General features: G+C 41.2%; 1 protein-coding gene across 2 annotated transcripts in view; it reads left to right on the top strand.

Moving 5' to 3' along the window:
• The window catches only part of Arl5b (ADP ribosylation factor like GTPase 5B), a 76,379-nt gene extending 50,036 nt beyond the window's left edge, over positions 1-26,343 (top strand). Inside the window, exons 6-7 of one of the 2 annotated variants that reach the window (XR_009587716.1) lie at positions 14,525-14,801; positions 25,399-26,343. Coding sequence is in view for 1 of the 2 variants with exons in the window: in XM_060372752.1 (XP_060228735.1) it covers positions 14,525-14,681 (157 nt within the window). In the remaining variant the exon portion in view is untranslated. Of the gene's footprint in view, positions 1-14,524; positions 15,369-25,398 lie in introns of those variants that run through there. The other variant, XM_060372752.1, reaches the window with a different exon arrangement.
• Positions 26,344-27,015: the final 672 nt, after the last annotated feature.

The following is a 27,015-nucleotide window of genomic DNA, read 5'->3' as shown; positions in this document are numbered from 1 at the left end:
AAAGCAAAGTGGCCTGAAAGAAGGAGGCTGCCAGGTGCCACCAACAGTGTCCGAGGTGCCAAGAGTGATTTGTGGGAAGAGGCTGCCTTCTCTGCTCCTCTGTGTGCTGTGGCAGGACACCCTGTGCGGCAGCTCATTTATCAGGAAGTAGCACCATTCGCATCGATAATGTTAGCAATTAGGGCCTATTAGGGCTGATTGAAAGGGAAGCATCAGAGGTGTTATGCAATTTAAGAGAGGAGAAACAACATCTGGAGGCCTGTCATCTTGGTGGGAGCCAGTTAGGAAAGCCTGGGGCCCAGTCAATGTCAGCTTTTATAAACAAGAAGCAAGCTGTGGGGCCATTTCTGTAGAAATGGAATTCGGCAGAGCTTTAAACATAGTTTGCAACACCAGTTGTATTGATGGGGTGCCACAGGGATCAAAGCAAATATTTGTGGGTGAAAAGTTGTCCACACCCCCATGAAATGGTATTACTGCCATTCTGGGTTTGCAGTTGAGGGTTTTTCTCTATGAAATGAAGGAATGCATAAATAACCAGAACGGTGGCCAAGGATGGGGAAACTGAGGTTGGAGTGACTGATAATAGATGACTTGGACTGAGTATAGTGGTGCTTATCTGGAATCAAGAGGCTGAAACCAGCTTAGGCCACACAGAAAAATAAAAAACAAAAACAAACCCAAACAAACAAATAAACAAACAAAAGAACAACTAAACAATCCTCCCTCAAAACCAAACCAAAACAAACAAAAGAAAACAAAACTAAAACCAAGTAACCAACAACAACAAAAAGACCAAACAAAAGGATTTAAGCCTTGGACCTTCTGGTTCATTCTCCACCCACCTTCATGTGCGTTAGCACACTTAGAGTTTGCAAACAGCAAGAGAGACTGAGGACTGGGAAGGTTTATGAAAAAAATAAAGGAGAGGCCTGGATTAAAGTATGGGGATTCCTAATCCTCTTTTGAATTTCTAGGATTTATTATAAAGAAAGAGATGCTTGGATATGATCATATCTTCTCTATTATTGCCAATTACTGCCTAAAATTCCAGAATCTTATAGGATAATATATATGTTTGTTTTTGTTTTGTTGTTGTTGTTGTTAAAATGCAAGAAGGTTATATCTTAAAGTCCTAATTTTGGTTCTTATTTTTGTAATTTGTATGAAAGGCAAAAAAAAAAAAAAAAATCTGGGGACTAGGAAATGGGCTACCTTAAGGCCACTTCTAAGAAGAGGCTATAAATAAGAAAGAGAGTGACTAAGTAGAAACAGTTACTCCGACAACAGTGTGGATCGTGCCCCTGGGAACAGTCTAACCTTATAGGAGCAGTGTGTGTGTGTGTGTGTGTGTGTGTGTGCATGTTTTGCTTCTTTGTAAAATGCTCCTAGTAGTAGCTTCGAAGGCATTTTCATGCTCAATTTTATGAGTCTGCTCTACTGTTACATACACTTGGCTATTTTTTTATTTTTATTTTTTATTAATTACACTTTATTCACTTTGTATCCCCCCTGTGGTTCCCTCCCTCCTCCCATCCCAATCCCTCCCTTCCTCCACCCTCTGCATGCATGCCCCTCCCTAAGTCCACTGATAGGGGAGGTCTTCTTTTCCTTCCTTCTGATCCTAGTCAATTAGGTCTCATCAGGAGTGGCTGCATTGTCTTCTGTGGCCTGGTAATGCTGCTTCCCCCTCAGGGAGAGGTAATTGAAGAGCAGGCCAATCAGTTCATGTCAGAGGCAGTCCCTGTTCCTATTACAATGGAACTCACTTGGATACTGAACTGCCATGGACTACATCTGTGCAGGGGTCTTAGGTTATCTCCATGCATAGTCCTTGGTTGGAGTATCAGTCTCAGGAAAGACCCCTGTGCTCAGATTTTTTGGTTCTGTTGCTCTCCTTGTGGAGTTCTTGTCCTCTCCAGATCTTACTGTTTCCCATTTCTTTCCTAATGAATCTTGAGCTCAGCTACACATTTCTCTAAGTCGAGTGGACTTAGCTTCATGTTTGTGTTATGACCACAGAGAATGTATATGACATCAGTACTTAGTGTTATCCCATGCTTCTTAAAAATTAAAAACTGAACCATCAATTTCAGTAGTTCATAAATATTTTCTTGGGCTTTGATTGGAATAAGAAAAATTGAAACATTTGCCTAGCATAAGAGTTATATAAATTAGTCTTTTAAAAATTGTTCCTACAGGCAGCTTGCTTTGAGTTATTACTACACAGAAGAAATAAGTGTGCTTCGGGGCCTGCTGATGGACAATGAAAGCTCCTGGTAGCTCTCTGGCAAGAACTCCTCAAGGGAATGGCAGGCATGCTTTTGATTAATTTATTGATTAATTAATTTTATTTATTTATTGATTAATTTCTCTGTGGTTTCTCTGATATATGGTTTAGTTAGTGAATGTTCACAGAAAGATGCATTCTAAAAATTGTGAAGAAATACAGATAAAGCAGGTCAACACTAGGTTTCATTCCCCAAAGGCAGGCATCCTCTGCCTATGTTGCTGTTGTTGAAACAGTCTCTTGATGGAACCTTGGGCTTGTCAATTAGACTAGGCTGCTTGGCCAGCAAGGCTCAGGGATCCACTTGTTTCTAACTTCCCAGCTCTTTGATTGCAAGCATACACCATCATCCGCAAATTTTTACATGGGTGCTGGGATCAAACTTGTACTTGAGTCTAAGCATTTCACTCTGGTTGAGGATTGTAAACTCTAAGGTATTTATACCCAGTGCCCCTGGCATGATATCCAGTGTTACCAGATGGAATGTGTATTTCATTTGTTCGTGCTTCCTGAAGATTCCATCTCCTGTGTGGAATGCCCCTTTATTAAAACATGTTTAGTGCCAGATATATCAGAGTTGGACTGCCTCAGTTGAAACCTGGCTCCATGATTTTCGACTTTCTAGACCCTCAGAAAATCATTTAGTCCTTTGTATGTCAGGTTTACTCTGTTATTACCAAATAAGCATGGAAACAATGTCTACCTTGTTGAGTTGTAAAAATTAAATGAGGTAATGGTACTGGAGTTAGGGCATAAATGAGAGTTCAGGAAATAAGTTGTCTACAATGGCTAATTGAATACTGAAAACTTCATTAACAATATAGAGAGTTTAGAATATTGTGATCCAATAACCTAAGACAATTTCTTTTGGACTCCCTTTAGTCCATAAAGAGCCGATTCTTATATGTCTCATCCTGATAAACAGATAAAAACATTTTTAATAAAGCCCATTCTCTACAAATGGAAAGGCTACTTAATGTTTTCATCTTTTAAAACATGGGAATATGTTATTTTTCTTTTAGATTACAACATAGGTAGTATTTTAACTTTTCCAGTTGCTTGGAATTTTAAAATATGTGTAGAAGTTAGAAGGCAACATAGAGGAGTTGGTTCTGTCTTTTCATGTTCTGAGATTGAACTCAGGTCATTAGGCAAGCTCCTTCATTAACCCCTGAAACATCTTGCCAGTCCTTGTTTGAAATTTGTCTTGGTATAAGAAAGTTTTTTTTCTCATTAATTTGTTTATGCACTTTCATTCCAGCTCATCAGCACTCCCACTCCTCTCCATGTCCCACACTCTCACCTGCCTCCCCTTCTGTGTATTGGGACAAATACAGTAACCATGGTACACAGGGGTTGTGCAGAAAGACTGGGTGGATTTCAGCTGCTAAAATGCAGTCTGGAAAAGTCTTGCAACCAGCTTATGGTTTGCATTAGACCTTGCACAAGGACATTTCAAGCTGTGCAAAGGCACTGAGGCAGGAAGGTAATACATGAATCAGAGTGAAGTTGGAACTTAGCAAGTCATGTCTGGAAATACAGCTCAGAAATCACTGGGAAAAAGAAAGCTAGGATAATATCTCATGGTCTTTGAAATTTATTTCGGGGCCTTGAGAAAGACACAAGGAGATAACAATCAGCCCCCATCCCCATTTTGTTCCCTTTCTCCTGTTCCTTCTTTTTCTGTACCACCATGAAGGAACTGCTCTTCAGTGGAAGGACTTTATCAACTCTAACCTTTCCCTCTGCCTTATCATTGAACCTCTGCAGCTCCAGCAAGCACTGTTAGTTCTCAGATAAGGTTAAACCCTACCCTCTGATAAGGATTTTTACTACCCAATGTGTTCTTAACTACAATCGTGTATTCAAACTGATGAATCCAAAGAAACTGTTCTTATAATAAGTATTCTAATGACTTGAGCTTCTTTCATGATTAGTTTTGAACAAACACCTGGTACATAAAGTTTGCCTTCAGTCATATGTTAGTAATACACATTAATTAGTGGATGATTGCTTATATTAACATAAAATAGGCATTTTATTTTGCAATAGTGCACTGTCAGAATGCAAGCTAAGCACAAGCTTAAAGTAATGATAGATGAAGGAAATGCTTTCTGAATTCATAAAAACTTTGTATTTCTGTTGAGATTTCTGCATTACCGTGTATAATTTCATTATTAACCAGTACTGTAGTATAGTATACAAAATATAAAATGTCAAGACACATGTTAGAAGAACTCTGTATTTTGTTTATTCGTTTAGTTATTTTATTATTTTGCTTGTTGTGACAAGTTCATATCTCACTAGCCCAGATTGATCTTGAAGTTACTTGTAATCCTCCTGCCTCAAGCTTGCTGAGGATTAGGGACACACGCTAACATCTTGGGTCCGGTACATTGCTGTGTGTGTGTCTGTTGGGGAAGCACCACACGTGTGCACAGCCCTTGTTCCTCATCTACCCTCCTCTCCTACTTTTTTCTCCTTTCTGATAGAGGATCTCTCAGTAGGAGGTGGAGCTTACTAAGTAGTCTAGGGTAATGTGCATAGTATTGGTGAATTGTCGTGAGCTATTGCTTTTGTTACTTAGGCTTGCTGCGTGCTGACTCAGCCAAAACCAAAAGTCTGGCTACTGTAGATCATTCTTGGACCACAGAGAACAGCTAGGCACCTGGCCAGTGAACCCTAGGGACGCACCTTGACCTCCTTGGGATGGAATTACAAGCATGAACCACCATGCCTGGCTTTATTTTTCTCCCTGAATAGTCTCTCTCTCTTTTATTTTTTCACATGGTTTTGGGGATTGAACTCAGGTCCTCATGCTTGCAAGGTAAATATTTTACCAGCTGAGTCACTTCCCCAATCTTCAGCTATAGTCTCAAGAAAAAAATAATAAAGTTTAAGGAGAGGCCTATTTTGTGTTTTCTCAAAAAGTGAGAGGCAGTCTCTACCTGTCCCTGTGCTTTTTTGCCTTCTCAGCAGCTTGCTTTCTGCTCCTTGTCTGCTTCTTTTTCTGCAAAGTAGTAATTATAAAAGTCACTGTACCACAGCCAGGCTGTAATTATTAAGCATAATTATGCCCACAAAGCTTTTTGAATATGACACAGAGCAAACTGTGCTTGGCTAATTGTGCTACTTTTCAAAAAAGATTAAGCTGCTTTCTTTTCTCAGTACATATTCTTTACTCATTAGTTGGAAATTTTATATATATATGTATACACACTTTTTCTTGAGAGTAGTACTAAGTCCATAGCAAAGCTGAAGATCCAGAGGGCCCTCCAGTACACAGCCTCTTCTGCAGGCATGAGCCTCACTAGCGTGGTTAGCATGGATGCTCATGCACAAACACAGTGTTGCCCAAAGTCTGTAGCCTACACTGACAATCACCCTCGCTGTACAGGATGAGTTGGACAGTTATGGCACGCTGTGTATCTACCTCTAAACTATCGCATACAATTGTTTTGTTACCCCCAAATGGTCTGTGATAAGCCCATTCACCTTTCTACTTCCTCCTAATCCTGGGGACAACTGACCTCTTTGTCTCCAAAGTCTTCTCTTTTTCTGAATGTTGAATTTTGAATCAAGACCTTTCTAATTGACTTCTTTCACATCACCATATGCATTTAAGCTCCTTCCATATTTTGAGGCGTGATTGCTATCCAAGCACAGGATCCCATGACATACATACACTACAATTGCCTTATTTAATACCAAGGTTCTTCTGTATTGAAAGTTTTGACAGTTAAGAATAAAAGCATAATAAATACTCAGGTATATGTTTTGTTTTTGTGGAGGTATAGGTTTCTACCCATTGAGGCAAATATCAAGGAACTTGGAAGTCAGATTACACTGGAAAGGTATGCTTAGTTGAAAGCAGCTATCCAAGTGGCTTCCAAAGTAGATGTACTACAAAAAGTTACTGAGACTTGCTGGAGCTCCACATCCTCACCAGTGCTCACAGCTGTCAGTACTCTTGGTTTGGACCACTTGTGTATGTGTAATATTCCTGTTTAATTCAACTTTCCTTGATGACATGTGACATTTATCATCTTTTTAGATACTATTTGGCATCTTGTTAAGTTTCAGTTCAGGTGATAATATGTTAAAAATTTTAAAGATTGTATATGTACATATATATCTTTTCATTTTTAAGCTTTTTGTTGATTATTTGTGAGTTTCATATCATGTACCCCAGTGCCAGTCATCCCCTCAAATCTGCCCTTCACTCTTGCAGTCTCCACCCCAAAATACACCCTACACACACATGTACACACACAAACAAAAGCATAGAGAAAACACCTCATCATGGAAGCCGTATTATGCCACAGTGTGTCCCACAGCATATCCCTCTGTCCACACTTGCAAATGTTTTTTGCTTTGAGTCATTGGTCTGGTTCAAGGTCTCTGGCTTCCATGACACCATCAATATTGGATCCTTACCAGAACTCCTCCCGGTTATCTTATTGTTGTCCTGTGTCATGGTGATCCTGCAGCTTCAGATCAGCACGACTGGCCCTTTCATGTATCCCAAAGGTACACAGATAATATAGAATTTGGGGTGGGCCAAGTTATAGCCCTGGATTTGGGCCTAGGTGGCAGCTGAGCTGGTCAGCATGCCAGCTCTCCCTTATCTCCACCACCAGCGGAGTTCTCTAGTACTACTCTGGCCAAGCCGCCCAGTGCTGACGTTGGCAGGAGACAGGGGCCGCTCTCCTGCTTTCATGCCCTAGGCCTGACTCACATGCACCCATGCCTCCAGAGCCAGCTCCACTGTGCTGTTCAGTCAAGGCGTGGAGGCCCAATTTCCCAAGTGATGCAAGCTGTGAGGGACTGCAACAGCTTTCTTGTTCTCTCATCCTCAGGGGTGATTCACCTCAACACCAGTGCTACTGTGCCGCCTAGGCGAGGTGCAGGGCCCAGGTGCAGGGCCCACACTCTAGAATGAGACAGCAGGAGAGGTCACTCTTAGGACCCAGGCAAGCTCTCCGGACTGCCTCAGGGGGTGAGGGGATGAGGTCAATACTTTAATTATGCTTACACATATGTGTACGCATGTGCATGTCTGGTGTCCACAGAGAGCAGAAGAAGGTCTCTGATCCTCAGGAGCTGGAGATACAGGCGGTTGTGAGCTATCGAAAATGATTGCTGGGAACCAAACTCAGGTTTGGTTTGGTTCCTCTAAAAGAACAATGTATTCTCCTAACGTCTAGGACATTTCTCCAGCCCTAGTTCTTTAGTTCTAACTTAGGTTGTTTGCGTATTATGAAGATTTAAGACCTTTTTCTGTGTCTGGTATCAGTCCTTTATTAGGTAAGTGTTTTAGTAACATTGTGCCTTATTTTCCTGTTCTAACTCAATCTTATAAAAAATTCACAGGACAGAAGAATAGCATGCATTCATCCAAAGGAGACTGAACTTAAAAAATAATATTTCATTTGAGAATTTCTTTTTTTTCTTTTTCTTTTTTTTAATTTTATTTTTTTCTTATCAGTTACATTTTATTAACCCCTTTTCCCAGCTGTATCCCATTCCCTCATTCCCTCCCAATCCCACCCTCCCTCCTTCATCTCCATCCTGCCCCTTTCCAAGTCCACTGATAGGAGGGGACCTCCTCCCCATTCATCTGACCCTGTTTTATCAGATATCTTCAGGACTGGCTGCAAAGTCCTCCTCTGTGGTCTAACAGGACTGTTCCTCCCTTGGAGGGTGGGGAGGTCAAAGAGCCAGCCATTGAGTTCCTGTTAGAAATAGTCCTTGTTCCCCTTACTATGGGAAACCAATTGGTTACTGAGCTACCACGGGCTACATCTGAGCAGAGGTTCTAGGTTATATCCATACATGGTCCTTGGTTGAATGTCAGTCTCAGAAAAGTCCCTGGCTCAGATATATTTGGTCCTTGTGGAGCTCCTATCCTTTCCCCATCATACTAACTCCCCTTCTTTCATATGATTCCCTGTACTCTGACGAAGGTTTGGTTATGAGTCTTAGTATCTGCTTTGAAAACACTGCGAGGTAGAGTCTTTCAGATGCCTTCTGCAGTAGACTCCTGTCATACACTCAGTGCACATCCCATTTGTCTTTCTAAATGAGGGTTGATCATCTTACCCCATGTCCGCTCTCTTGATTATCTTTTTTAGGTGTATAGATTTCCTTATGTTTATCATATCTTATAGGTCTATATAAGCGAGTATATACCGTGTTTGTCTTTCTTCTTCTGGAATATTTCACTCAGAATGATCTTTTCTAGATCCCACCATTTGCCTGCAAATTTCATGATTTCCTCCTTTTTGATTGCTGAGTAGTATTCCATTGTGTAAAAATACCACACTTTCTGTATCCATTCCTCCATTGATGGACATCTGGGTTGTTTCCAGGTTCTGGCTATTACAAATAAAGCTGCTATAAACATAGTTGAGCAAGTATCCCTTTTGTGTACTTGAGCAAATTTTGGGTATATACCTAGCAGTGGTATAGCTGGGTCTTGAGGAAGCACTATTCCTAATTGTCTGAGAAAGCGCCAGATAGATTTCCAAAGTGGTTGTACCAGTTTACATTCCCACCAGCAGTGGAGGAGGATTCCCCTTTCTCCACAACCTCTCCAGCATGTATTGTCACTTGAGTTTTTCATCTTGGCCATTCTGATGGGTGTAAGGTGATATCTCAGGGTCGTTTTGATTTGCATTTCCCTAATGGCTAATGAGGTTGAGCATTTCTTTAATTGTTTCTCTGCCATTCAATATTTCTCTGTCGGGAATTCTCTGTTTAGCTCTGGTCCCCATTTTTTAATTGGATTACTTGGTTTGCTGCTTTTCAGCTTCTTTAGTTCTTTGTATATACTGGATATTAGTCCTCTGTCAGATAAAGGGTTAGTGAAGATTCTTTCCCAATCTGTAGGCAGTCGTTTTGTTTTGATGACGGTGTCCTTTGCTTTACAGAAGCTTTTCAGTTTCATGAGGTCCCATTTATTGATTGTTGCTCTTAGAGCCTGTGCTGTTGGTGTTCTGTTCAGGAAGTTGTCTCCTGTGCCAATGAGTTCTAGGCTGTTCCCCACTTTTTCTTCTAACAGATTTAGAGTATCTGGTTTTATGCTGAGGTCTTTGATCCACTTGGACTTTAGTTTTGTGCAGGGTGATAAATATGGGTCTATTTTCATTTTTCTGCATGTAGACATCCAGTTGGACCAGCACCATTTGTTGAAGATGCTGTCTTTTTTCCATTGAATGATTTTGAAATCTTTGTCAAAGATCAGGTGTCCATAAGTGTATGGGTTTATTTCTGGGGCCTCTATTTGATTTCATTGATCCACCATCCTGTTGCTATGCCAGTACCATGAAGTTTTTAATATTGTTGCTCTATAGGACAGCTTGAGATCGGGATGGAGATACCTCCTGAAGATCTTTTACTGTAGAGAATTGTTTTGGCAATTCTGGGTTTCCTGTTGTTCCATATGAAGGTGAGATTTTTTCTTTCAAGGTCTGTAAAGAATTGTGTTGGTAATTTGATGGGTATTGCATTAAATCTGTAGATTGCTTTTGGTAAGATGGCCATTTTCACAGTGTTAATCCTACCAATCCATGAGCACGGGAGATCTTTACATCTTCTGATATCTTCTTCAATTTCTTTCTTCAGAGACTTGAAGTTTTTCCTCAAACAGGTCTTTCACTTGCTTGGTTAGTGTCACCCCAAGGTACTTTATATTATTAGTGGCTATTGTGAAGGGTGTTGTTTCCCTAATTTCTTTCTCGGCCCTTTTGTCTTTGATATACAGGAGGGCTTCTGATTTTTTTGAGTTGATTTTGTATCCTGCCATTTTGCTGAAAGTGTTTATCAGCTGAAGGAGATCTCTGGTTGAATTTTTGGGGTCGCTCATGTGTACTATCATATCATACTGAGAATAATGACACTTTGACCTCTTCCTTTTCAATTTGTAAGGTGCATAATATCTACCTCCACTCTCCACCTCAACTCTCCATAGACTCTGCCAATTCTTTGTCTCCTTCCAACTTCATGTCCTTTCGTTTTTAAAAAGAACTATAAAATTTTGAGGTAACTTTTTCAATCCTTTACATTTTTATTTTAAAATAATGTTAAATGTTTGAAAGAATTGTACAGAGTTCCTTTTGCCATTCACATGGTTTTCCTGAATGTCATTATTTTACATAATCATGATACAATGATAAAACTAGGGAGTTAACATTGGAATTCATTTATTAAACTATAGAATTTATTGTGATTTTACCTAATTACCCACATGCCCCTCATTCTGTTCCAGGAATGACTATCGTATTCCAAGTGCATTTAGATATTAACCGTCCTTGATCTTCAACCTGTTATACTGTCTCATCTTTGTTGTTCTTGACTTTGACACTGTGGAGGTTTATCAGTTAGGAATTTTGTAGATTACCTCAAAGTTTTTGTTTGTTTTATGCTTTTGCACAATATGGACTGTGGGAAGTATGCTATATTATTTTTTCACAAAGTTTCTATTTAATATTTATAGACTGAATTTGGACATGGGTAAGTCAAATTGTAAAATTCTCTCTCTCCACATACACATATCATTTTTTTTATTTTCATCTATCTATCTATCTATCTATCTATCTATCTATCTATCTATCTGACATCTAACATCTATCATCTTGGTCATGTAGTCACACAGGTACTTCTTATTCCAATTCAACACCTGAGTTCCTTATGGACTTCCTGCAATTTATATTTTCAAACTTTTTGTTTATCAGTGAAAAAATTGATTCCATTTGTCTCTGTTTTATTGATTTGCTTACGAGACAATGCCCAACCCCTACCCAATGCCAATTTGCTACCACACTGCTATTGCTTCGGTGACCCTTTCTGCACCCCCTCCCATCCTCTCTTCTCTTGGGTAGACTCATTGCTGCCACTTCTCTATAAGACAGAGACAGGAGAAAAAGAGCAAATCATTAGCTTTTTTATGTGTTGAAGCAAAGTTGGAGTTTATTAAGAAATAGTATTAATACATATTTAAGCATGGCTATTAATAGAGGGAAAAATATACACACAGGAAATAGGATATTTTACACATTCAAGGAAACGATGGTGTGGTCTCAGAGGACAGTCACTGCTGGTGGTTATTTGCAAGAAGCTGGCTAGTGTTTTGACAAGTTGGAATTAACAGAGGACCACGCTTGGCATTCAGTCATGGGACTTACAACCACTAACCATGTTTCTTTTCCATGAAGGCTTCTGAAGTAAACATTGGTTACATTGGCTAAGTCTCTGTTTCCAGTTAACCTGCCTTTAACCTGTCCAGGTACTAAGACAGGTGAGGCAGTGCTTTAACAGTACTGAGAGCAATAACCTCAGGCCCAAACACCATTGTCACCTGGGATCACTCAGCCTGGGCAGAGGAAAGCCTCTCATATCAATCTGGCCCCTCACTGGACCCTGGTTGAGATCCTGGTTGACTGGTGCCAGACCTGCCAGCTGCATGCTCCTTTTGGGTAAGAGGCGATAGCTTTCCTGTCAGGAGGACACATGTTTGGCTTGACATGAGAGCATTCCCTGTTAGCCAGGGCTAGCTTTTTTTGGCCACCAAACATACCTCAACCATGGCTCTGAGTCCTATAACAGCTTATGCCACAAAAACATATTAAAGTTCAACAGTAAATACAGAATACCCTTTAGCTGCTGAAGCTGGACTCAAAAGCACTGCCTGCAGGAGTCAGCAAATTAGCAGGATTGTCTGTGCCATTTTCATCTGAGTCACTTAACCGCCCCTTTTCTGACCACCATTTGCTGAACTTTGTCTGTGTAAGGAAAGGTTGGAAGAGGGTTGATATGTGGCCACAGCTTACTTCAAACTCATGATCCTCCTCCCTCAACTGTCAAAGTGCTAAGATTATAGGTGTTGCCACCATGTCCGGTTAATCCATTTTCATACTGTTTACTTTCTTCCCCTTTATATGTTTTTATTTTCAATTATTATGTGGCTTTTATTTATTTGACTTAAAATTAAGGGCTAGGGAGATGGCTTGATGGGTATAAGTGCTTGCTCTTCAAGCCTGATGACCCCTTGAAGCAAAATTTAAAAAAAAAAAGGATGCTTTACTGGTAAACTCACCACTGTTATGGGAAATGGGAGGTAGAGACAGACAGACAATTGCCTGGAAGGTCAAGGGCCAGTTAACCTGGCGCTCACAGCAGCAAAAGCAAGAGAGACCCTGCTGAAAAACAAGGAGTAAAGGGAGTAAAGGTGGAGATTGCCTCCCAAAATTTGCCCTCTAAACCTCTTGATGCATGCCTACACTTATACATCACACTCATGCATACAAACCAAATACATATGTATACATACCAACACACACACACACACACACACACACACACACACACACACATACACACACACTGTAGCTAATTTGCAAGCAGGTAATCTACATTGAGCTATGTTCCCTGCCCTTTTAAACGTTTCTGTTTTGAGATGGTGTCTTGCTAGGCTGACTGAACTAACCTTGAGGTCCCACTTGGACCATATAGGCTTTGAACGTGGGATTTTCCTGCCTCTGTCTCCCAAGAACCTTGGATTACAGGCCAGTGCCACCAAGACCAGATGAATCTTAACTTTTTTTGATGAGGAAAATTGACACTTATACAGAATTATTACAAAACAGGGGGTTGCAGTTTGAATGTGAAATGTCCCCATAGGTTACTCTCAACTGGGGATGAGGACTGAGGTGGAACTTTGTGGTAAGAAGTGACCAACATTGAGGTTTCTTAGCCTGTCCCTCTTCCCTGTCTTCTCTCTGTTCCCTGACAGACGCAATGTTACCAGTCACCTCATGTGTCTGCTGCCATCATGTGAAGAATTTCATTGGTATAATGGGGCCATAGCCACAAAACCTGTGAGCTAAAACAACCCTTTTTCTCTTAAGTTACTTCCTGTTAGGTATTTGGCCAAAGCATCCAGAAAAGTAATTAACACAGGGAGCCTGGTAATGAAGTCGGGGAGATGTTAGTCACGTCAGCTTGTTCAGTTTCTTATTAGTGTCCTGTGTGACATAAGGATGCTCATTTCCTCTGGCTATCGAGAAGTTACCTCTTACCCAAAGGTCTTAGGATCTACATCAGAACAATATCAAATGATAGGAAACTGGTTTAATGTGGAACTATAAACTAATAATAGTTATACTAAGAGACCAGAAAAACAATAGCACTGTTTAATTAAGCATATCATTTTTTCAGATCAATCAGTCAACAAATTACAAGAGAACCAAGGAAGAGGTTGAGCTGTAGTTGGAAGGTGGTCGTGCCTGTAGGTTAGCCAACGAACTTCTAATTCTCGTTGCCAAGGCCCAGAGACATGGAGGGGTACAGGGAGAGTGAGTCTCTGGATGACCCTTTGATGCTCTTGAGTGCGTTAGTAAAACTAGGTGAAGCAAGGCAAGTAGTTGGAAAGCCAATTTGTGTATTTAATCAGCAGTGAGTTCTGAGCAGGGACAATTTTCTATTAAAGAAAAATGTGGGGGTGCTTCCATCCAGCAGTCCATAAAGCAGTGGAGAACTAGTTTCTATGTGGAGGCCCCCTGGGAAAGGACAATATACTCATAAATAAGAGTATGTGCTAAAGCTGGAGAAAGAGGAAGAGGCTATTTTGAGCCTTGTTCTGAATAATAATTAAGGGAGGAAAGCTGGAGCCTAGTGTTAGAGGCTGGTTCCAGGGACATGAGATTCTAGTCATTTAGTAGGACAGCCAGTAGGTAATTTTTTTCCTGCCCATTGTGTAGATGTGGCAGCAAAATGTTGTCAGTTAACCCCCTGGCAACTAAACCCATTTCGAAGGGTGTGGCCATATGAGCCACAGGCCCATGAGTGAACTTAAAGAACACCAATTTTCAGGAATGTCTGAACACACAGAGGTTTGGATTTCTGCTTATGTGTGCTTACATCTGTGGAAGATAGACTTCATTTTCTCTTGGATTCCTAAGCAATACTGGGATATTTCTTTATCTATCTGTCTGTCTGTCTGTCTGTCTATCTATCTATCTATCTATCTATCTATCTATCTATCTATCTATCTATCTATCTATCTATCTTTATGTGGCATCAGAATTGAACTCTGAGCATTGTTTATGCCAGGCAAGTGTTTGACCACTGAGCTATCTCTGAGTCGTCCCTGGGGCTGTGATTTCCTGTTACCCTGCTGAAAGGCTAAATCAAATACACTCTTTAATGATAAAAACTCTTCCATTTTTCTTTCAGATTGTGGCCATCGAGAGGAAGCCAAGTATACCAAAGGGACAGAATTGCTACTAAAATCTTTTGTGTGAGGGAGAATGGTCCTGTTCCAAGGAAAGCAATCGTGCTTATCAGTGACTGTGAAGTCAGCTTTCAGCGAAGCATGAATAAGTCTGTATAGACCAGCTGATGGACAAATGACTTATTGTCTTCAAGAATGTTGCAGACAGGACTAGATTTTGCACCTGTACATGCTGTAAATTTTCTTTTGATGGATACTGTGACCACGAAGAATTTAAAGGTAAGCTAGAGCAAATGTCACCTCTTGGGTAGATGCCACTATTAGAAGCTGAGAGTCTAACAGATGTACTTCTCCCAATGTTTTATCTCCTCGTGTTATTCATGCCTCAAGGACAGAAAAGCATTTTTATTCTTCCCCTTTTCAACACAAACCAGTGGATTCAGCCTCTGTACCAAGATAAAAAAGAACTACCAATCTGCATTTTATGTTGTGGGGGACAGACTGGCTTGGATTTTATGTCAGAGGGTATAGTGTCATTTATTTTTGCAACTTAGAGTGACTGAACAAATGTTTCTGAGAAATTCTACTTTGTGGAACTCACAAGCATTTGTTGGCCATTCACTATAGAGATAATGTGTGGGGGATAAGGAGGTGGTTAGAGGTTGAGGGGAGTTCCTGCTCTTCCAGGAGGGCCCAGGTTTGTTTCCCAGCGTCCACATTGGGCAGTTTACAACTGCCTGTAACCCCAGCTCCAGAGTTTCTGCCTCCCTCTTCTATTCTCTACGAGGACACACCCACATGTAGCGCATACATGTATGTATATAAATGCGAATAATTGTTTTAAAGTTAGGTGTTTATTGTGTTAGAGCTTTGAATAAAAAATTTAGACTTATTGTATGAAAAGAAGACTTCTAGGACACAGGCGAGAAGCACAAAGATGCTTTTGTAGCTCCTAAAAAAAAAAATCACTCAGCATCATTGGTATTTACAGATGTTGACTTTGAAAATTACATAGGGGTCAGTATATGGTTGTGTTGATGACAGTATGTCTTAGTTCGGGTTTTACTGCTGTGAAGAGACATCATGACCATGCCAACTCTTATAGGGGAAACATTTAATTGGGGCTGGCTTACAGTTTCAGAAGTTTAGTCCATTATCTTCATGGCGTGAAGCACGGCAGCATGCAGGCCCACACGGTGCTGGAGAGATAGCTGAGAGTTCTACATCTTGATCCAGAGGCAGCAGAAAGAGAACTGGCTTGAACTTCTCAAGCCTGCCCCCTAGCGACGCACCTGCTCCGACAAAGCCACACCTCCTAACAGTGCCCCTCCCCGTGAGCTCATGGAGGCCATTTTCTATCAAACCACCACACAGTGCTTCCTGCACAAGCCTGATGATGTGAATCCAAACCCCAGAATTCATTTAACGAACTGACTCCCTAAAGTTGTCTTTTGACTTTCACATATGAGCCATGGTGTCTACACATCATATTCTACTCTCACACAAAAACACACATGTAGACACATGCACAATAAAAATAGTTTATAGAAAAAAGTAGTTTACAAGAATCATTTGGAGAGTTGGGTGTGATGCTCTAGGCCCATAATCCCAACTACTTGCAGGGCTGAAACAAGAAGATGGAGAGTTCAACACTTGCATAGGCTTTCTTTAGAAAGTTGTCTGGATCGTTGGGTAAATCACATTTCAAGTAATCAGTTTGGTGCTTTCTTTTACTTGCCCTGGAAGGATTCAGATGAGAAAATGGCATAGCCAAGTCAATAGCAGATAAGAAAACACAGTTTTTCTTTTTCTGAGAGCCATGTAAACTTAGGGTCAGGTTGGATGTTTAAAGAAGTTTTTCATTCTGAAATTTGTGAGCATTTAAAAAATATATAGATACCTAAGAGTTTATATCAAGCACAATGACCCAGTTAAAACAGAAAAAAGAGGAGTCAGTTCCATACATTTGAGTCAGCGGCTAAAATCTTTTCCCAGTACTGTTGTCTTTTAATTTCTTCTGCTCAGTATCTCAGGAAATACCTCGGTGCAGAGAAGCAAAGATGTATCAACTGGAACACCCCTTCAAATGAGCAGAGCCCATTTTCTGCAGAGATCTTTCAGGGCTGCTCACTGAGCCATTATCTGATAAGAAAGGACTTACAGCAGGAAGCCAACACCATTCAAATCCCTTTCCAGGCAGCTGGGACGGGGTTCTAACATCAGCAGTTCTGCCCTGCTGCCTGCCTTTCCCTGTCTGAAACAGGCCTTCTCTGCTCATCCAATCAGTGAGCCACAGCCAGGCTTTACTCTGTTGTGACAATTCAATTGCCACTTGGCCTCTTGCTGATTTGCAGGTATTAAGAATTTGTCACCTGCTTAGTCTCAAGTTACCTGGTTGCCCTGTCATTCTCTGCTTCACTTTAGAGACTTGTTATTTGTGGAAGCCTGAGAGCATTGCAAAAGGCCAAGACTTTGGAAATGTCTTTGCAAGGCTGCATCATCTTACTTCTGAGGTCCTCACTTTCCTACTTCCTTGTCGTCTTTTTTTTCTCTGAAAACTTTTCCAGTTACTGCTGAATTCAATGCGTGTCTCCCCGCCCCAACGTAGCCATTATGAAGTTAATCAGAAGAGCAGTGGTGATGACCCTGACAAGATAGAGACTGTTGGCTTTCTCTCCAAGAAGGAGAGGGGAGGAAGCTCATTAGATCCTCGCTCCTGGGCTCCTCTCCACCTTTGTGCCTCTGTGTAACTCTGTCCCAGCTGCCTGTCATCCCAGGAACTGCTAGCTACACTGTATAGACAGTTGAGGTCAACTGAAAGGACACTCTGTCCCAGCTTTGGGAAGTCTCTATGAAGTAGATGTTTGGGGACTGTGGATGGGCCCTGTGAGTAGGTCCAGGAAACCCAGTTATGCACTAAGGTGGGTTACAGTGTTTCTTTGGTCTGTCTTTGACATCCTGTCTGGGATAAGTAATTTTTTTAAATGCACCCTCAAGAAAGGTTAACACACTGAATGTATGAAACTAGCATACAGAGTTTTACACTATTAGAGATTGTAGTAGTCAGTCTTAAAAATTTAGAGCATTTTGTTCTTAGGAAGCCAGTGCCAATTTATATGTTATAAATGTGATAATCTGATGAAACTATGAAGAATAGATTTGAGGAGTTTGTTATGTAACAGACTGTATTTTTTTAACATTATTTTCAGGTGACTAGATTAATATATAGTATTCCTTGGGAGCTGCCTGCCTCCATTTTGACAAAATGCCTGACATAAACGATTTAAGAGGTAAAGGGTTCATCGGAGTCCACACTTCTGGAGGTTTCAGTCCTCAGTCTGTAGCAGCAGAGTTGCTAGTTTGTGATGAGGCAAAACACTGTGGTGGCAGAAACACATGATAACTCACTATGAACTGGAAACAGAGAGAAGGACTAGGCGGCAGAGCTAGCCCTCAATTGCACATCCCCAGAAAACCACTTCTTCAGCTAGGAACCACTTCCATTAGTATCCATCCCTTCCCTAAATGTGCTATCAGCTGAGGACCATACCTTCAAACAAGAGCCAGGCGACACCTTTCACATAATACACCAACACAAGTAGAAAAAGTAAAGCAGATACTGTGTGTCTGTTGACTTGCATCTCTGTGACAATCTGCTTAGATTCAACACATTCAACAACAAGAACTTCAAGGATGATTCAAAAGCCATTCACAAATATTAAAACTCCACATAAAACATACACTTAAAGTATCTTGAGATATAGAATCACGTAAAGTTGTCTCGGTTTTATAGTGGGAATAGCTTTGTCTTAATTAGGGTTTCTACTGATGTGATAAAACAGCATGACCAAGAATAAGGTCTGGAGGATAGCATTTATTTCAGCTTACAGCTCCAAAGCACAACCCATTATCAGAGAAAGTTGGAAGAGGAACTGAAGTAGGGCAGGAACTAAAGCAGGAGCCTTGGAGGAACTCTTCTTGCTGGCTTGTGCCTCACGACTTGCTCAGCTTGCCTTCTTACAGCACCCAGGACTGCCAGCCAGTGGCGGCACCTCCCACCGTGAGCTGGACTTTCCCTCATCAAATCATCAGTCAAGAAAATGCTCCACAAGCTTGCTCACAAGCCAGTTTGGTGGAGGTGTTTTTCCTCATGGAGTTTCCCTCTTCTAGAAGGACTCTAGTTTATTTTGTCAGTAGAAATCTAGTAACAAAAATGTTTTCACTTTTGCAGGTAAGTATTTCATATTTCTTTCTGGTCATTTGTTTTTGAACATTGTTTTGTGTCAGGGGCAAAGTTGGCTTAACTGTGATGCAACCTCCTAGTGGAGGTTCATTTATGTTTGAAAATAAAATCTTTCAGAGGCCCTCTGTGGTAGGCTCCTGTCCTGTTCTCTGTTTTCTCCCTCTTCTGATGTCCGTCCTATTTGCCTTTCTGAGTGAGAATTAATCATCTTACCCTGGGTCCTCCTTCTTGCTTAGCTTCTTTAGGTGTTCAGATTTTAGTATGCTTATATTAAATTATATGTCTAATATGCACTTATAAGTGAGTGTGTACCGTGTGTGTCTTTCTGCTCCAGCAGGGCTTTAAACCAGATGCTGAGGTTCATAGCCAAACTTTGGGCAGAGTGCAGGGAATCTTATGAAAGAAGGGGAAGACGGAAAGACCTGGAGGGGACAGGAGCTCCACAAGGAGAGCAACAGAACCTAGGCCCAGGGGTCTTTTCTGAGACTGATACTCCAACCACAAGGACCATGCATGGAGATAACCTAGAATCCCTATACAGACGAAGCCCATGGCAGCCCAGTGTCCAAGTGGGTCCCCTAGTAAGGGGAACAGGGACTGTCTCTGACATGAACTCAGTGGCTGGCTCTTTGATCACCTCCCTGTGAGGAGGGAGCAAACCTTGCTAGGCTACAGAGAAGGACAATGCAGCCAGTCCTGATGAGACCTGATAGGCTAGGGTCAGATGGAAAAAGAGGAGGACGTCCCCTATCAGTGGACTTGGAGAGGGGCATGGGAGAAGACACGAGGGAGGGAGGGTGGGATTGGGACAGAATGAGGGAGGGGGATACGAAGTGAATAAACTAATTAATATATAAAAAATAAAGGCACGTGCCTTCAAAAAAAATCTAAGTGCACCTCTTCCTGTGAGTGTCTCTCTCTCATTTAATTGTGTCTCTGTGTGTATGTGTCATGTGTATGTACATGTTTGTATGTAAATGTGTACAACCGTACCTATGTGGAAGTCAGAGGAGGTCACTGAGTTCTCTATTGCTCTCTACCTTTTTCCATTTAGACAGGAGCTCTTACTAAACTTGAAGCTTGCTTACCATTTTGCGTGAGGTTGGCTTGCCATTTTGCTAGGCTGCCTGGCTATCAGCTTCCAGGATCTGCCTGTCTTTGTCTCTCAACACTGAAGTTATAGTAGCCAGGTGTGGCTTTATCTGGGCTTTAGGGACACAAACCCATGTTCTGACAGCTACACAGCCACTTTCTGAGCCACCTCTCTGGGTCTCTGATTTTTGTTTCTGAACAGTTTCTTAGTTTTCAGTCTAGGCTGACCTTCAAGCGGCCATTCTTTCCCCCTCAGATTCTTGCCTGGCATCATGGGCATGCACCATCATGCTCATCTCTCAAATCTGAAATTTTACAAGTAATATTTGGAATCCAAATAGAAAACATTTTAAGGGGATCTCAAACTTCAGCTGATTGTTAACTTGGACTAGTTAGTATAGCAGGTAAGACAGTGGTTGTGGACCACCTGACCTCCAGAGGGTTTTCCTGGGATGCAATGTACCCTGAAGAGCCAGAGCAGCGTGATTGAATTGGCAATTATCAATTATTTTAATCTTAAGAACTTTAAAGAGAAAAGACAGCCTGTCTGTCAATATTTCTGCAAATAAGTGATTATAGGTGCTTAGTTCTAAATGGGACATCCATATCAAACTGTGCCCAAGACTCAGAGAAGACCAGAGAAGAAAGTAAGGAAGAGCCAGAGGATGAAGAAGAGTCTGCGAAATGCTGTCTGCTGGACATGACACAGCTGTGGCACTCATGAACTCACAGAAGCTGCGGCTCCTGGCACAAGGCCTGCACAAGATGGTGGAGACAATGTTCTAGCATGGATGGGGGAGAGGCTCATGAGGGCCCGCCTCCAGCTGAGAAGATATTGGCAGCTGATGGCTGTTGTGGGACAGAATAATTTTGGGGGGATGGTTGTTGGTAGGGTGCCTATTCTTTGGTGGATGGTATTACATCTGTGCACACGTGGGGAGCACCGTGTAGATTCAGAGGATAGAGAGAGGAGCAGGCAACACCATGGAGTTGATGGGAGGTGAGGGGTGGATATCATTAAAGCACATTGTATACAGGCACAAAATTCTCAAGAATAAATGAAAACATGAAAAATTAAATGGATAGTGATGTAGACACCTTATGCTGACCCTTGGCCTCCACATACGCACAGGTATACACATGCAAGCGTATGCATGGAGGGCTGGAGAGATGGTTCAGTGGTTAAGAGCACTGACTGTTCTTCCAGAGGTCTGAGTTCAATTCCCAGAAACCACATAGTGGCTCAAACCTGTCTCTAACTGTATTCCCATGTGATTTGATGCTCTTTTACCATGTGCAGACATATATCCAGACAAAATAACCAAACATACAAAATACATATCAAAGAAATTAAAAGCAAAACAATGAAAAACAAACATGTGCATACATACAAAATAAAATACAGAAATAAATTAAGAAACTCAATCATGTGGCAAAATGATTTATTATTAAACTCCCATGACTCTTTTTATACACATACAGGTATGCATAATAAAATTATTTTAATCATAAAACTGATACTTTTTAAGGTATAAAATTAATGTCATTTATTATTATCATCACCATCATCAGAATGCCATTCTATTTTTTCTGCAAAGCCCAGAAGGGAGCTAATCAAAGAAAAGGACACTCCATTGTAAAATGATGTATTTTACGTCTGATATGGAAGGAGCGATACTGTAAGCAGTGGTGAAAAATGAATGGTTTTTGTCTTTGACACAATTGCAGAAATTATTCCCTTATCCATAGCAAGTTGAAAGATAACAGCTCTTCATCAGAGAACACCTCTCTGGGGGCCATTTTCTTCTTTCCTACACCTGGGGGATTTTAATGGAGATAAAATATAAAATTGTAAATCTGCTTATTCACACTTCCTTTCAATTTTTTTTTCTACTGCATACTTATTTTATAAATGCTTTGGAATAGCTAATCTCCTTTGTAAAGTAAATTGCAAAAGAATTTACATATCAATGCGTTGTGGCTATTTTCCCCTCAAACCCGTTAAGGGTAGACTACAACCGCAGGAATACAGACCTGAAGGACTCCTATCTTTCTGTTTACTTATTAGTTAGGACTGTTGTATGTTACCCATCCCCCTTGTTTCTCCCCAGCGAAATCTGAGATGATGTGAGAGCACAAATTATGCTTCAGCAATAGGTGAATGATTTCAATCAATCCTTGAGTGTTCTTTTGATAGTTATTTTATGGTTAGAAATTTTTATGGAAATCCTTGTTGAGTATTGGAGTTTAAAATGAGTTAAGGGGCTGGAGAAATGGCTCAGCAGTTAAACACTGATTGTTCTTGAAGATCTGGGTTCAGTTTTCAGCACCTACAACACAGCTCACGATTGTCCCAAATAATAGGTATAGGGACTCTGACAAACTTCACTGTCCCTTCATACCCATAGTATGCAAAAGGAAGCAAAATATGCTCACATGTAAAAACTAATAAACAAGGGAGTTGGAACTTTGTCCTCACATTATGTACATAGACTTCACTTAAAGTTGAAGAAGTCGATGCACTGTTCTGAGTGTTGCTGAAAACATTTGTTGGCTCATATAGGTAGATAAAGCACCTGATCAGCACCTAAGCAAGCAGGTGTGAAAGCATCTTCATGATACAGCTTTTCTGGGGCTTGTCTCTTGCTGGGTTAAAGCTATTAGACCAAGGGTCTATGGTTCTCTGAAATTTGTTTAAGAGTCAGTTTGGTGGTAACCGTGAACCTTAGCACCAGTAACATTTATCAATGGACACACATACACTCAGGTGTCATCATGATCCAGGCTTCCAGGCTTCTTCAATGGATTAGTCTGGTCTGGCTGCCATGGTAAATGCCCACAGTTCAGGTACCTCTATTTTCCTCATGTTTCTGGGCCTTAAACATCTGACATCAGGCTGTTCTTGGGTTGCTCTTTCCCAAGACCTCACTCCATGGCTGAGAAATGGCCATCCCATGGTACATGCATCTTCATATTAGCTTCCCCAGGTCCTGTGTGTCTCTGTCCTTCTTATGAGAACAGGTTAGGTTGAAGTAAGACTCACTCTAAGGACCACATTTTTAAATTAATTGTCTCTTTAGAGCCTCTAGATCCTCTGTGATACACAAATTTTGACTTGGCCTTTTTTTAAAATTATTTTTATTTTCTTATATTACAGTTTATTTACTTTGTATCCCAGCTGTAGCCCCCTCCTTCATTCCCTCCCAATCCCACCCTCCCTCCCTCATCTCCTCCCTGCCCCTCTCTAAGTCCACGGATAGGGGAGGTCCTCCTACCCTTCTATCTGACCCTAGCTTATCAGGTCTCATCAGGACTGGCTGCAATGTCCTCCTCCGTGGCCCAGCTAGGTTGTTCCTCCCATGGGAGGTGGGGAGGTTAAAGAGCTAGGCACTGACTTCATGTCAGAGACAGTCCCTGTTCCCCTTACTAGGGAGCGCACTTGGATACTGAGCTAAACTTGGCCTTTCTTAGAGAGTCACAGATTTCTCAGTCTTTCATGTAAAGGTTCTTTAGAAAAGGTGCTTTCCCAGGTGTGACAGAACATGGAGGTGAAACACCCTTACATATAAAAATATCATATGATAGAGAAATGAGTTGTAGAGTTACTAGAGCTGCTCTAGGAAGGAGGCTGGTAGGTACAGTTTCAAGAAGATGCTTTATTGTCAGTGTATGGGAGGGGATTTTATTTGAGTTGGCTCAGCCAGAGATATCATCCATATGATGCCTAGTCAGTTTGACTAGATTAATTTCTGTGACATACTCTCTCTCTTAATCAATCAATCAATCAATCTCAATTTAAAGACATGTTTTTTTTTTAATGTATATGTATGTTTTGCCTGACAATAATGTAAGCAGTGAGCATAACATGTGTGCGATTGATTGTGGAAGGGGCCAGAAGAAGGTGCTGGATTCCCTGAAACTGGAGCTAATGGATGGGTGTAAACTGCAATATAGGTACTGAGAATTGAACCTAGGCCCTCCAGAAGAGCAGCCAGTGCTATTAACTGTGAAGCAATTTCTCTACCCACTTGTTTGTTAAAACTGATTTATTTGGGAAGGTTTTCTTAATGTTTTAACTTGGTTGGATGGCTTATAGCATAAGTGACTCCATTTTGGTGTGTTGTGTTATAGGCCAGGAGTTAAACCAATGTGATGGCAGCTAATACCTTTCATATTCCAAATGCAGTCACATTTTGAGGTTGGTATAGGATTTCAGTATGTGAAACAGGGAAGGGGGCAAGGTTCACCCTGTAATCCATGTAGCAGATACTTTCCTTGTTGCTTTGACACAACATCTGACACAATTAGAAGATTTATTTTGGTTCACAGTTTTGGGGAGTTTCAGTTCATTATATGGGGAATGAATTACAAAATTCATGATGCTGGAGTTTGTGGCCAAGACTCCTCACAGCTTGATAGAAAGGAAGCAGAGCACCCAAGATGGGACCAAGTCAAGAATAGCCTTCATGACATCTTCTGTGACCCATCTGTACCAGCTAGGCCTCATGACCCAACAAGTCTACAACCTCCCAGAATAGCACCCCTGTGGGGAACTGACTATGGGGACATTTCACATTCAAAACACAACTACCCGTATCTTTAAACAACATTACCTAGAAGGAGGTCAGTCTAGGGCATGGCGTTCACTCCTGTTAGTCAATGTTTAATCATTAATGTAGCTTTGTCAATGTTAACATTTTGTTCATGTCCAGATAAACATGATGATCTTGTTTTTATATCAAGGCATCACAACTACATATTGTACCCACTTCATGCTGATATCCTGAACAAATGTTTATATATGTATGGCAGGAGGACATTAAGTTCCAGCCCAGGCCTCACCTAGATAGCAAGGGGTTGTTTCATTCTTTCTCACAGTATGATTAAAAAGTAGAGAGGAAGAGCTGGAATACAACGTTGATTCTACCTTATCATCCTGAGACTCTGTACCTCGGGCCAATCAAATGTGGAAAGCTTTTCTAAAATAAACTGCTGTGTAATATTGATCAATAAATGTGTTACCTCCCAAGGGGGATAAATGGATAAGCTAAAAAGTGAAACAGAAATTGCACTGCTAAACTGTGTCACAAGATTCTTGTGTTGACTTATTATTAAAGCTCTGTTACCCATGGTTACTCATCATCATGGTGATGTTTGAGCATGTGTCATGCAAGTGAAGCCCAAACCCCTGATGCCACAGGAAAGGAAAAGGGTTGGGTGTCAAGGGCATAGAGGAGGAACTTGGCCTTTGATGGCAGAGCTGAATCTTTACTTTGATCTTTTTACAACAGCAGGGAAGCTTGGCTTCTCTGAGTGTGTCTCTTTATTTGTGAATTCATAAGGTTACTAGGCATGGGGGAAAACTGAAGAAAAGAATTAGATTTAAGATCTGGGCATGGTGGTGCAGGCTGTTAATGCCAGCATGTGCAGGGTGGAGTCAGGCAGATTTCTTTTAGTTTGGGGCCAGTCTGGTCTACATAGTAAGTTGCTATGTAATAAAACTGTATCAAAAGTACTGAATTTAGGATTTTTATCTGACAGATTTTTGTCAGCCGGGAGGAGGAAGAGGAAGATGAGGAGGAAGACAAGGACAAAGAAGAAGATTAGGAGGACTGAGAGGAGGCTTAGGAGGACTGTTCTCTTGAGGCTTTTCCCTTCCTGTCTGTAGTGAATCTACACTCTTGCAGCACACCGTTAAACCTTGTATGAATCAGGCTGTCACCTTCTCCTCCACTTCCACACTGTGCGCTTCCCCATGGCCTCTCAGCTCTCAGTGGGAACGGCTACAAATCCATTCTTGCAGAAATTGGCTCAGTTTTTGAGACTCCATTAAATCAAAGAGAAAATGAAAATTTGACTGTTGCCAGCCTCCCCCCTTGGCTCCCACACAGCAGTCTGTTTTTATTCACGGAGGTGCTAGAATTAAGGCACACATCTCTGTGTCCTCACCAACAGGGCAAAACTTAAACTCTTGATGATGGCCTTATATTCTGGCTTCATTTGACATTTTCTGCTGGTTGAGTTCTTGCTAGCCTCCCTGGGCTGCCCCTGTTCCCACATTCACTGAGCTCATTTCTGGGTCAGGGAATGTGCAGTTGGACATACTGTTTCTTCCAAGATGAAACCAGATATCCTGCTGCCTCACTTCATAGACGTCTGATTGGATACCAGTAGCTTTGAATGACCCAGTCAGACACCTTATCTAATGCACCATCCTCTTCCAGCTTCTCTCAGCTTCTTTAGTCTGCTGGAACCTTTTACAGAGGCCATGTCACAGGGCACACTTATTATGTTACACTATACACTTCTGTATTGTTCATCTGGGTTATGAGAACACAGACTCAAGTAGGTATCCACACAGGCCTGACACTGTAAGTGTTCAGCAAATCAGATGAATACATCATCATTGCATCACTGCCAGGAGTCATCAAATGTTAATTTTCTTTCTTCCAAATTTTCCTTTCTCATTTGGCCTAATTATGACCTCTTGTTGCCTGTATACTACAGACATTAGTAGCTTGAGTATAAAATATTCTTAATGGGTCTAGAGAGATGGCTCAGTGACTGTCTGCCATTCCAAAGGACCCAGGTTCGATTCCCGGCACCCACATGGGAGCCCACAACTGTCTGTAATGCCAATAAAAAATAAAGTTAAAATATTCTTAATGGCTCAAGTCCCAGGCTTGTGAGATAGCGAGTGAGTATTGGATCTTGAGGGTGTTCATCTCATCCACTGATGAGCTGCTCGTGAATGGCTGTTAGAAAGTGGGGTCTACATGGAGAAAGTAGGTCACGGAGGGGTGAGCCGTTGAAGGTGTCTTGTCCTGGACCTTCTCCTTCCTTGATCTCTTTGCACTCCATCTTGGTACCTGTTTCATCATTAACTAAAAACAGCTAAATACCCATTGACTGAAACCTCTGAAACCGTCAGCCCACTTAGAGTTTTCCCGCCTTCAATTTGTTCCTTTCCGGTAGAAAGCTCATCAGTGCAGATTCGCCATCAGCTATGATTCATGCTAATTTGAACATTAGGATTTCTAGAGAATATACATATGTGCCAACTTAAAATGTCTGAGGTGTTGAGATCTATGTGGTGGAAAGTCAACTTTTTCAATGGAATAGAGGATAGCAGCTAATAAAATAAATATTCAACTATTA

This window comes from Meriones unguiculatus, chromosome 19 (assembly GCF_030254825.1).
Source record: "Meriones unguiculatus strain TT.TT164.6M chromosome 19, Bangor_MerUng_6.1, whole genome shotgun sequence".
In the NCBI taxonomy this organism is placed as follows: domain Eukaryota; kingdom Metazoa; phylum Chordata; class Mammalia; order Rodentia; family Muridae; genus Meriones; species Meriones unguiculatus.
Note: the sequence above shows the minus strand (reverse complement) of the source record. Positions and strands in the feature narration are given on the sequence as shown.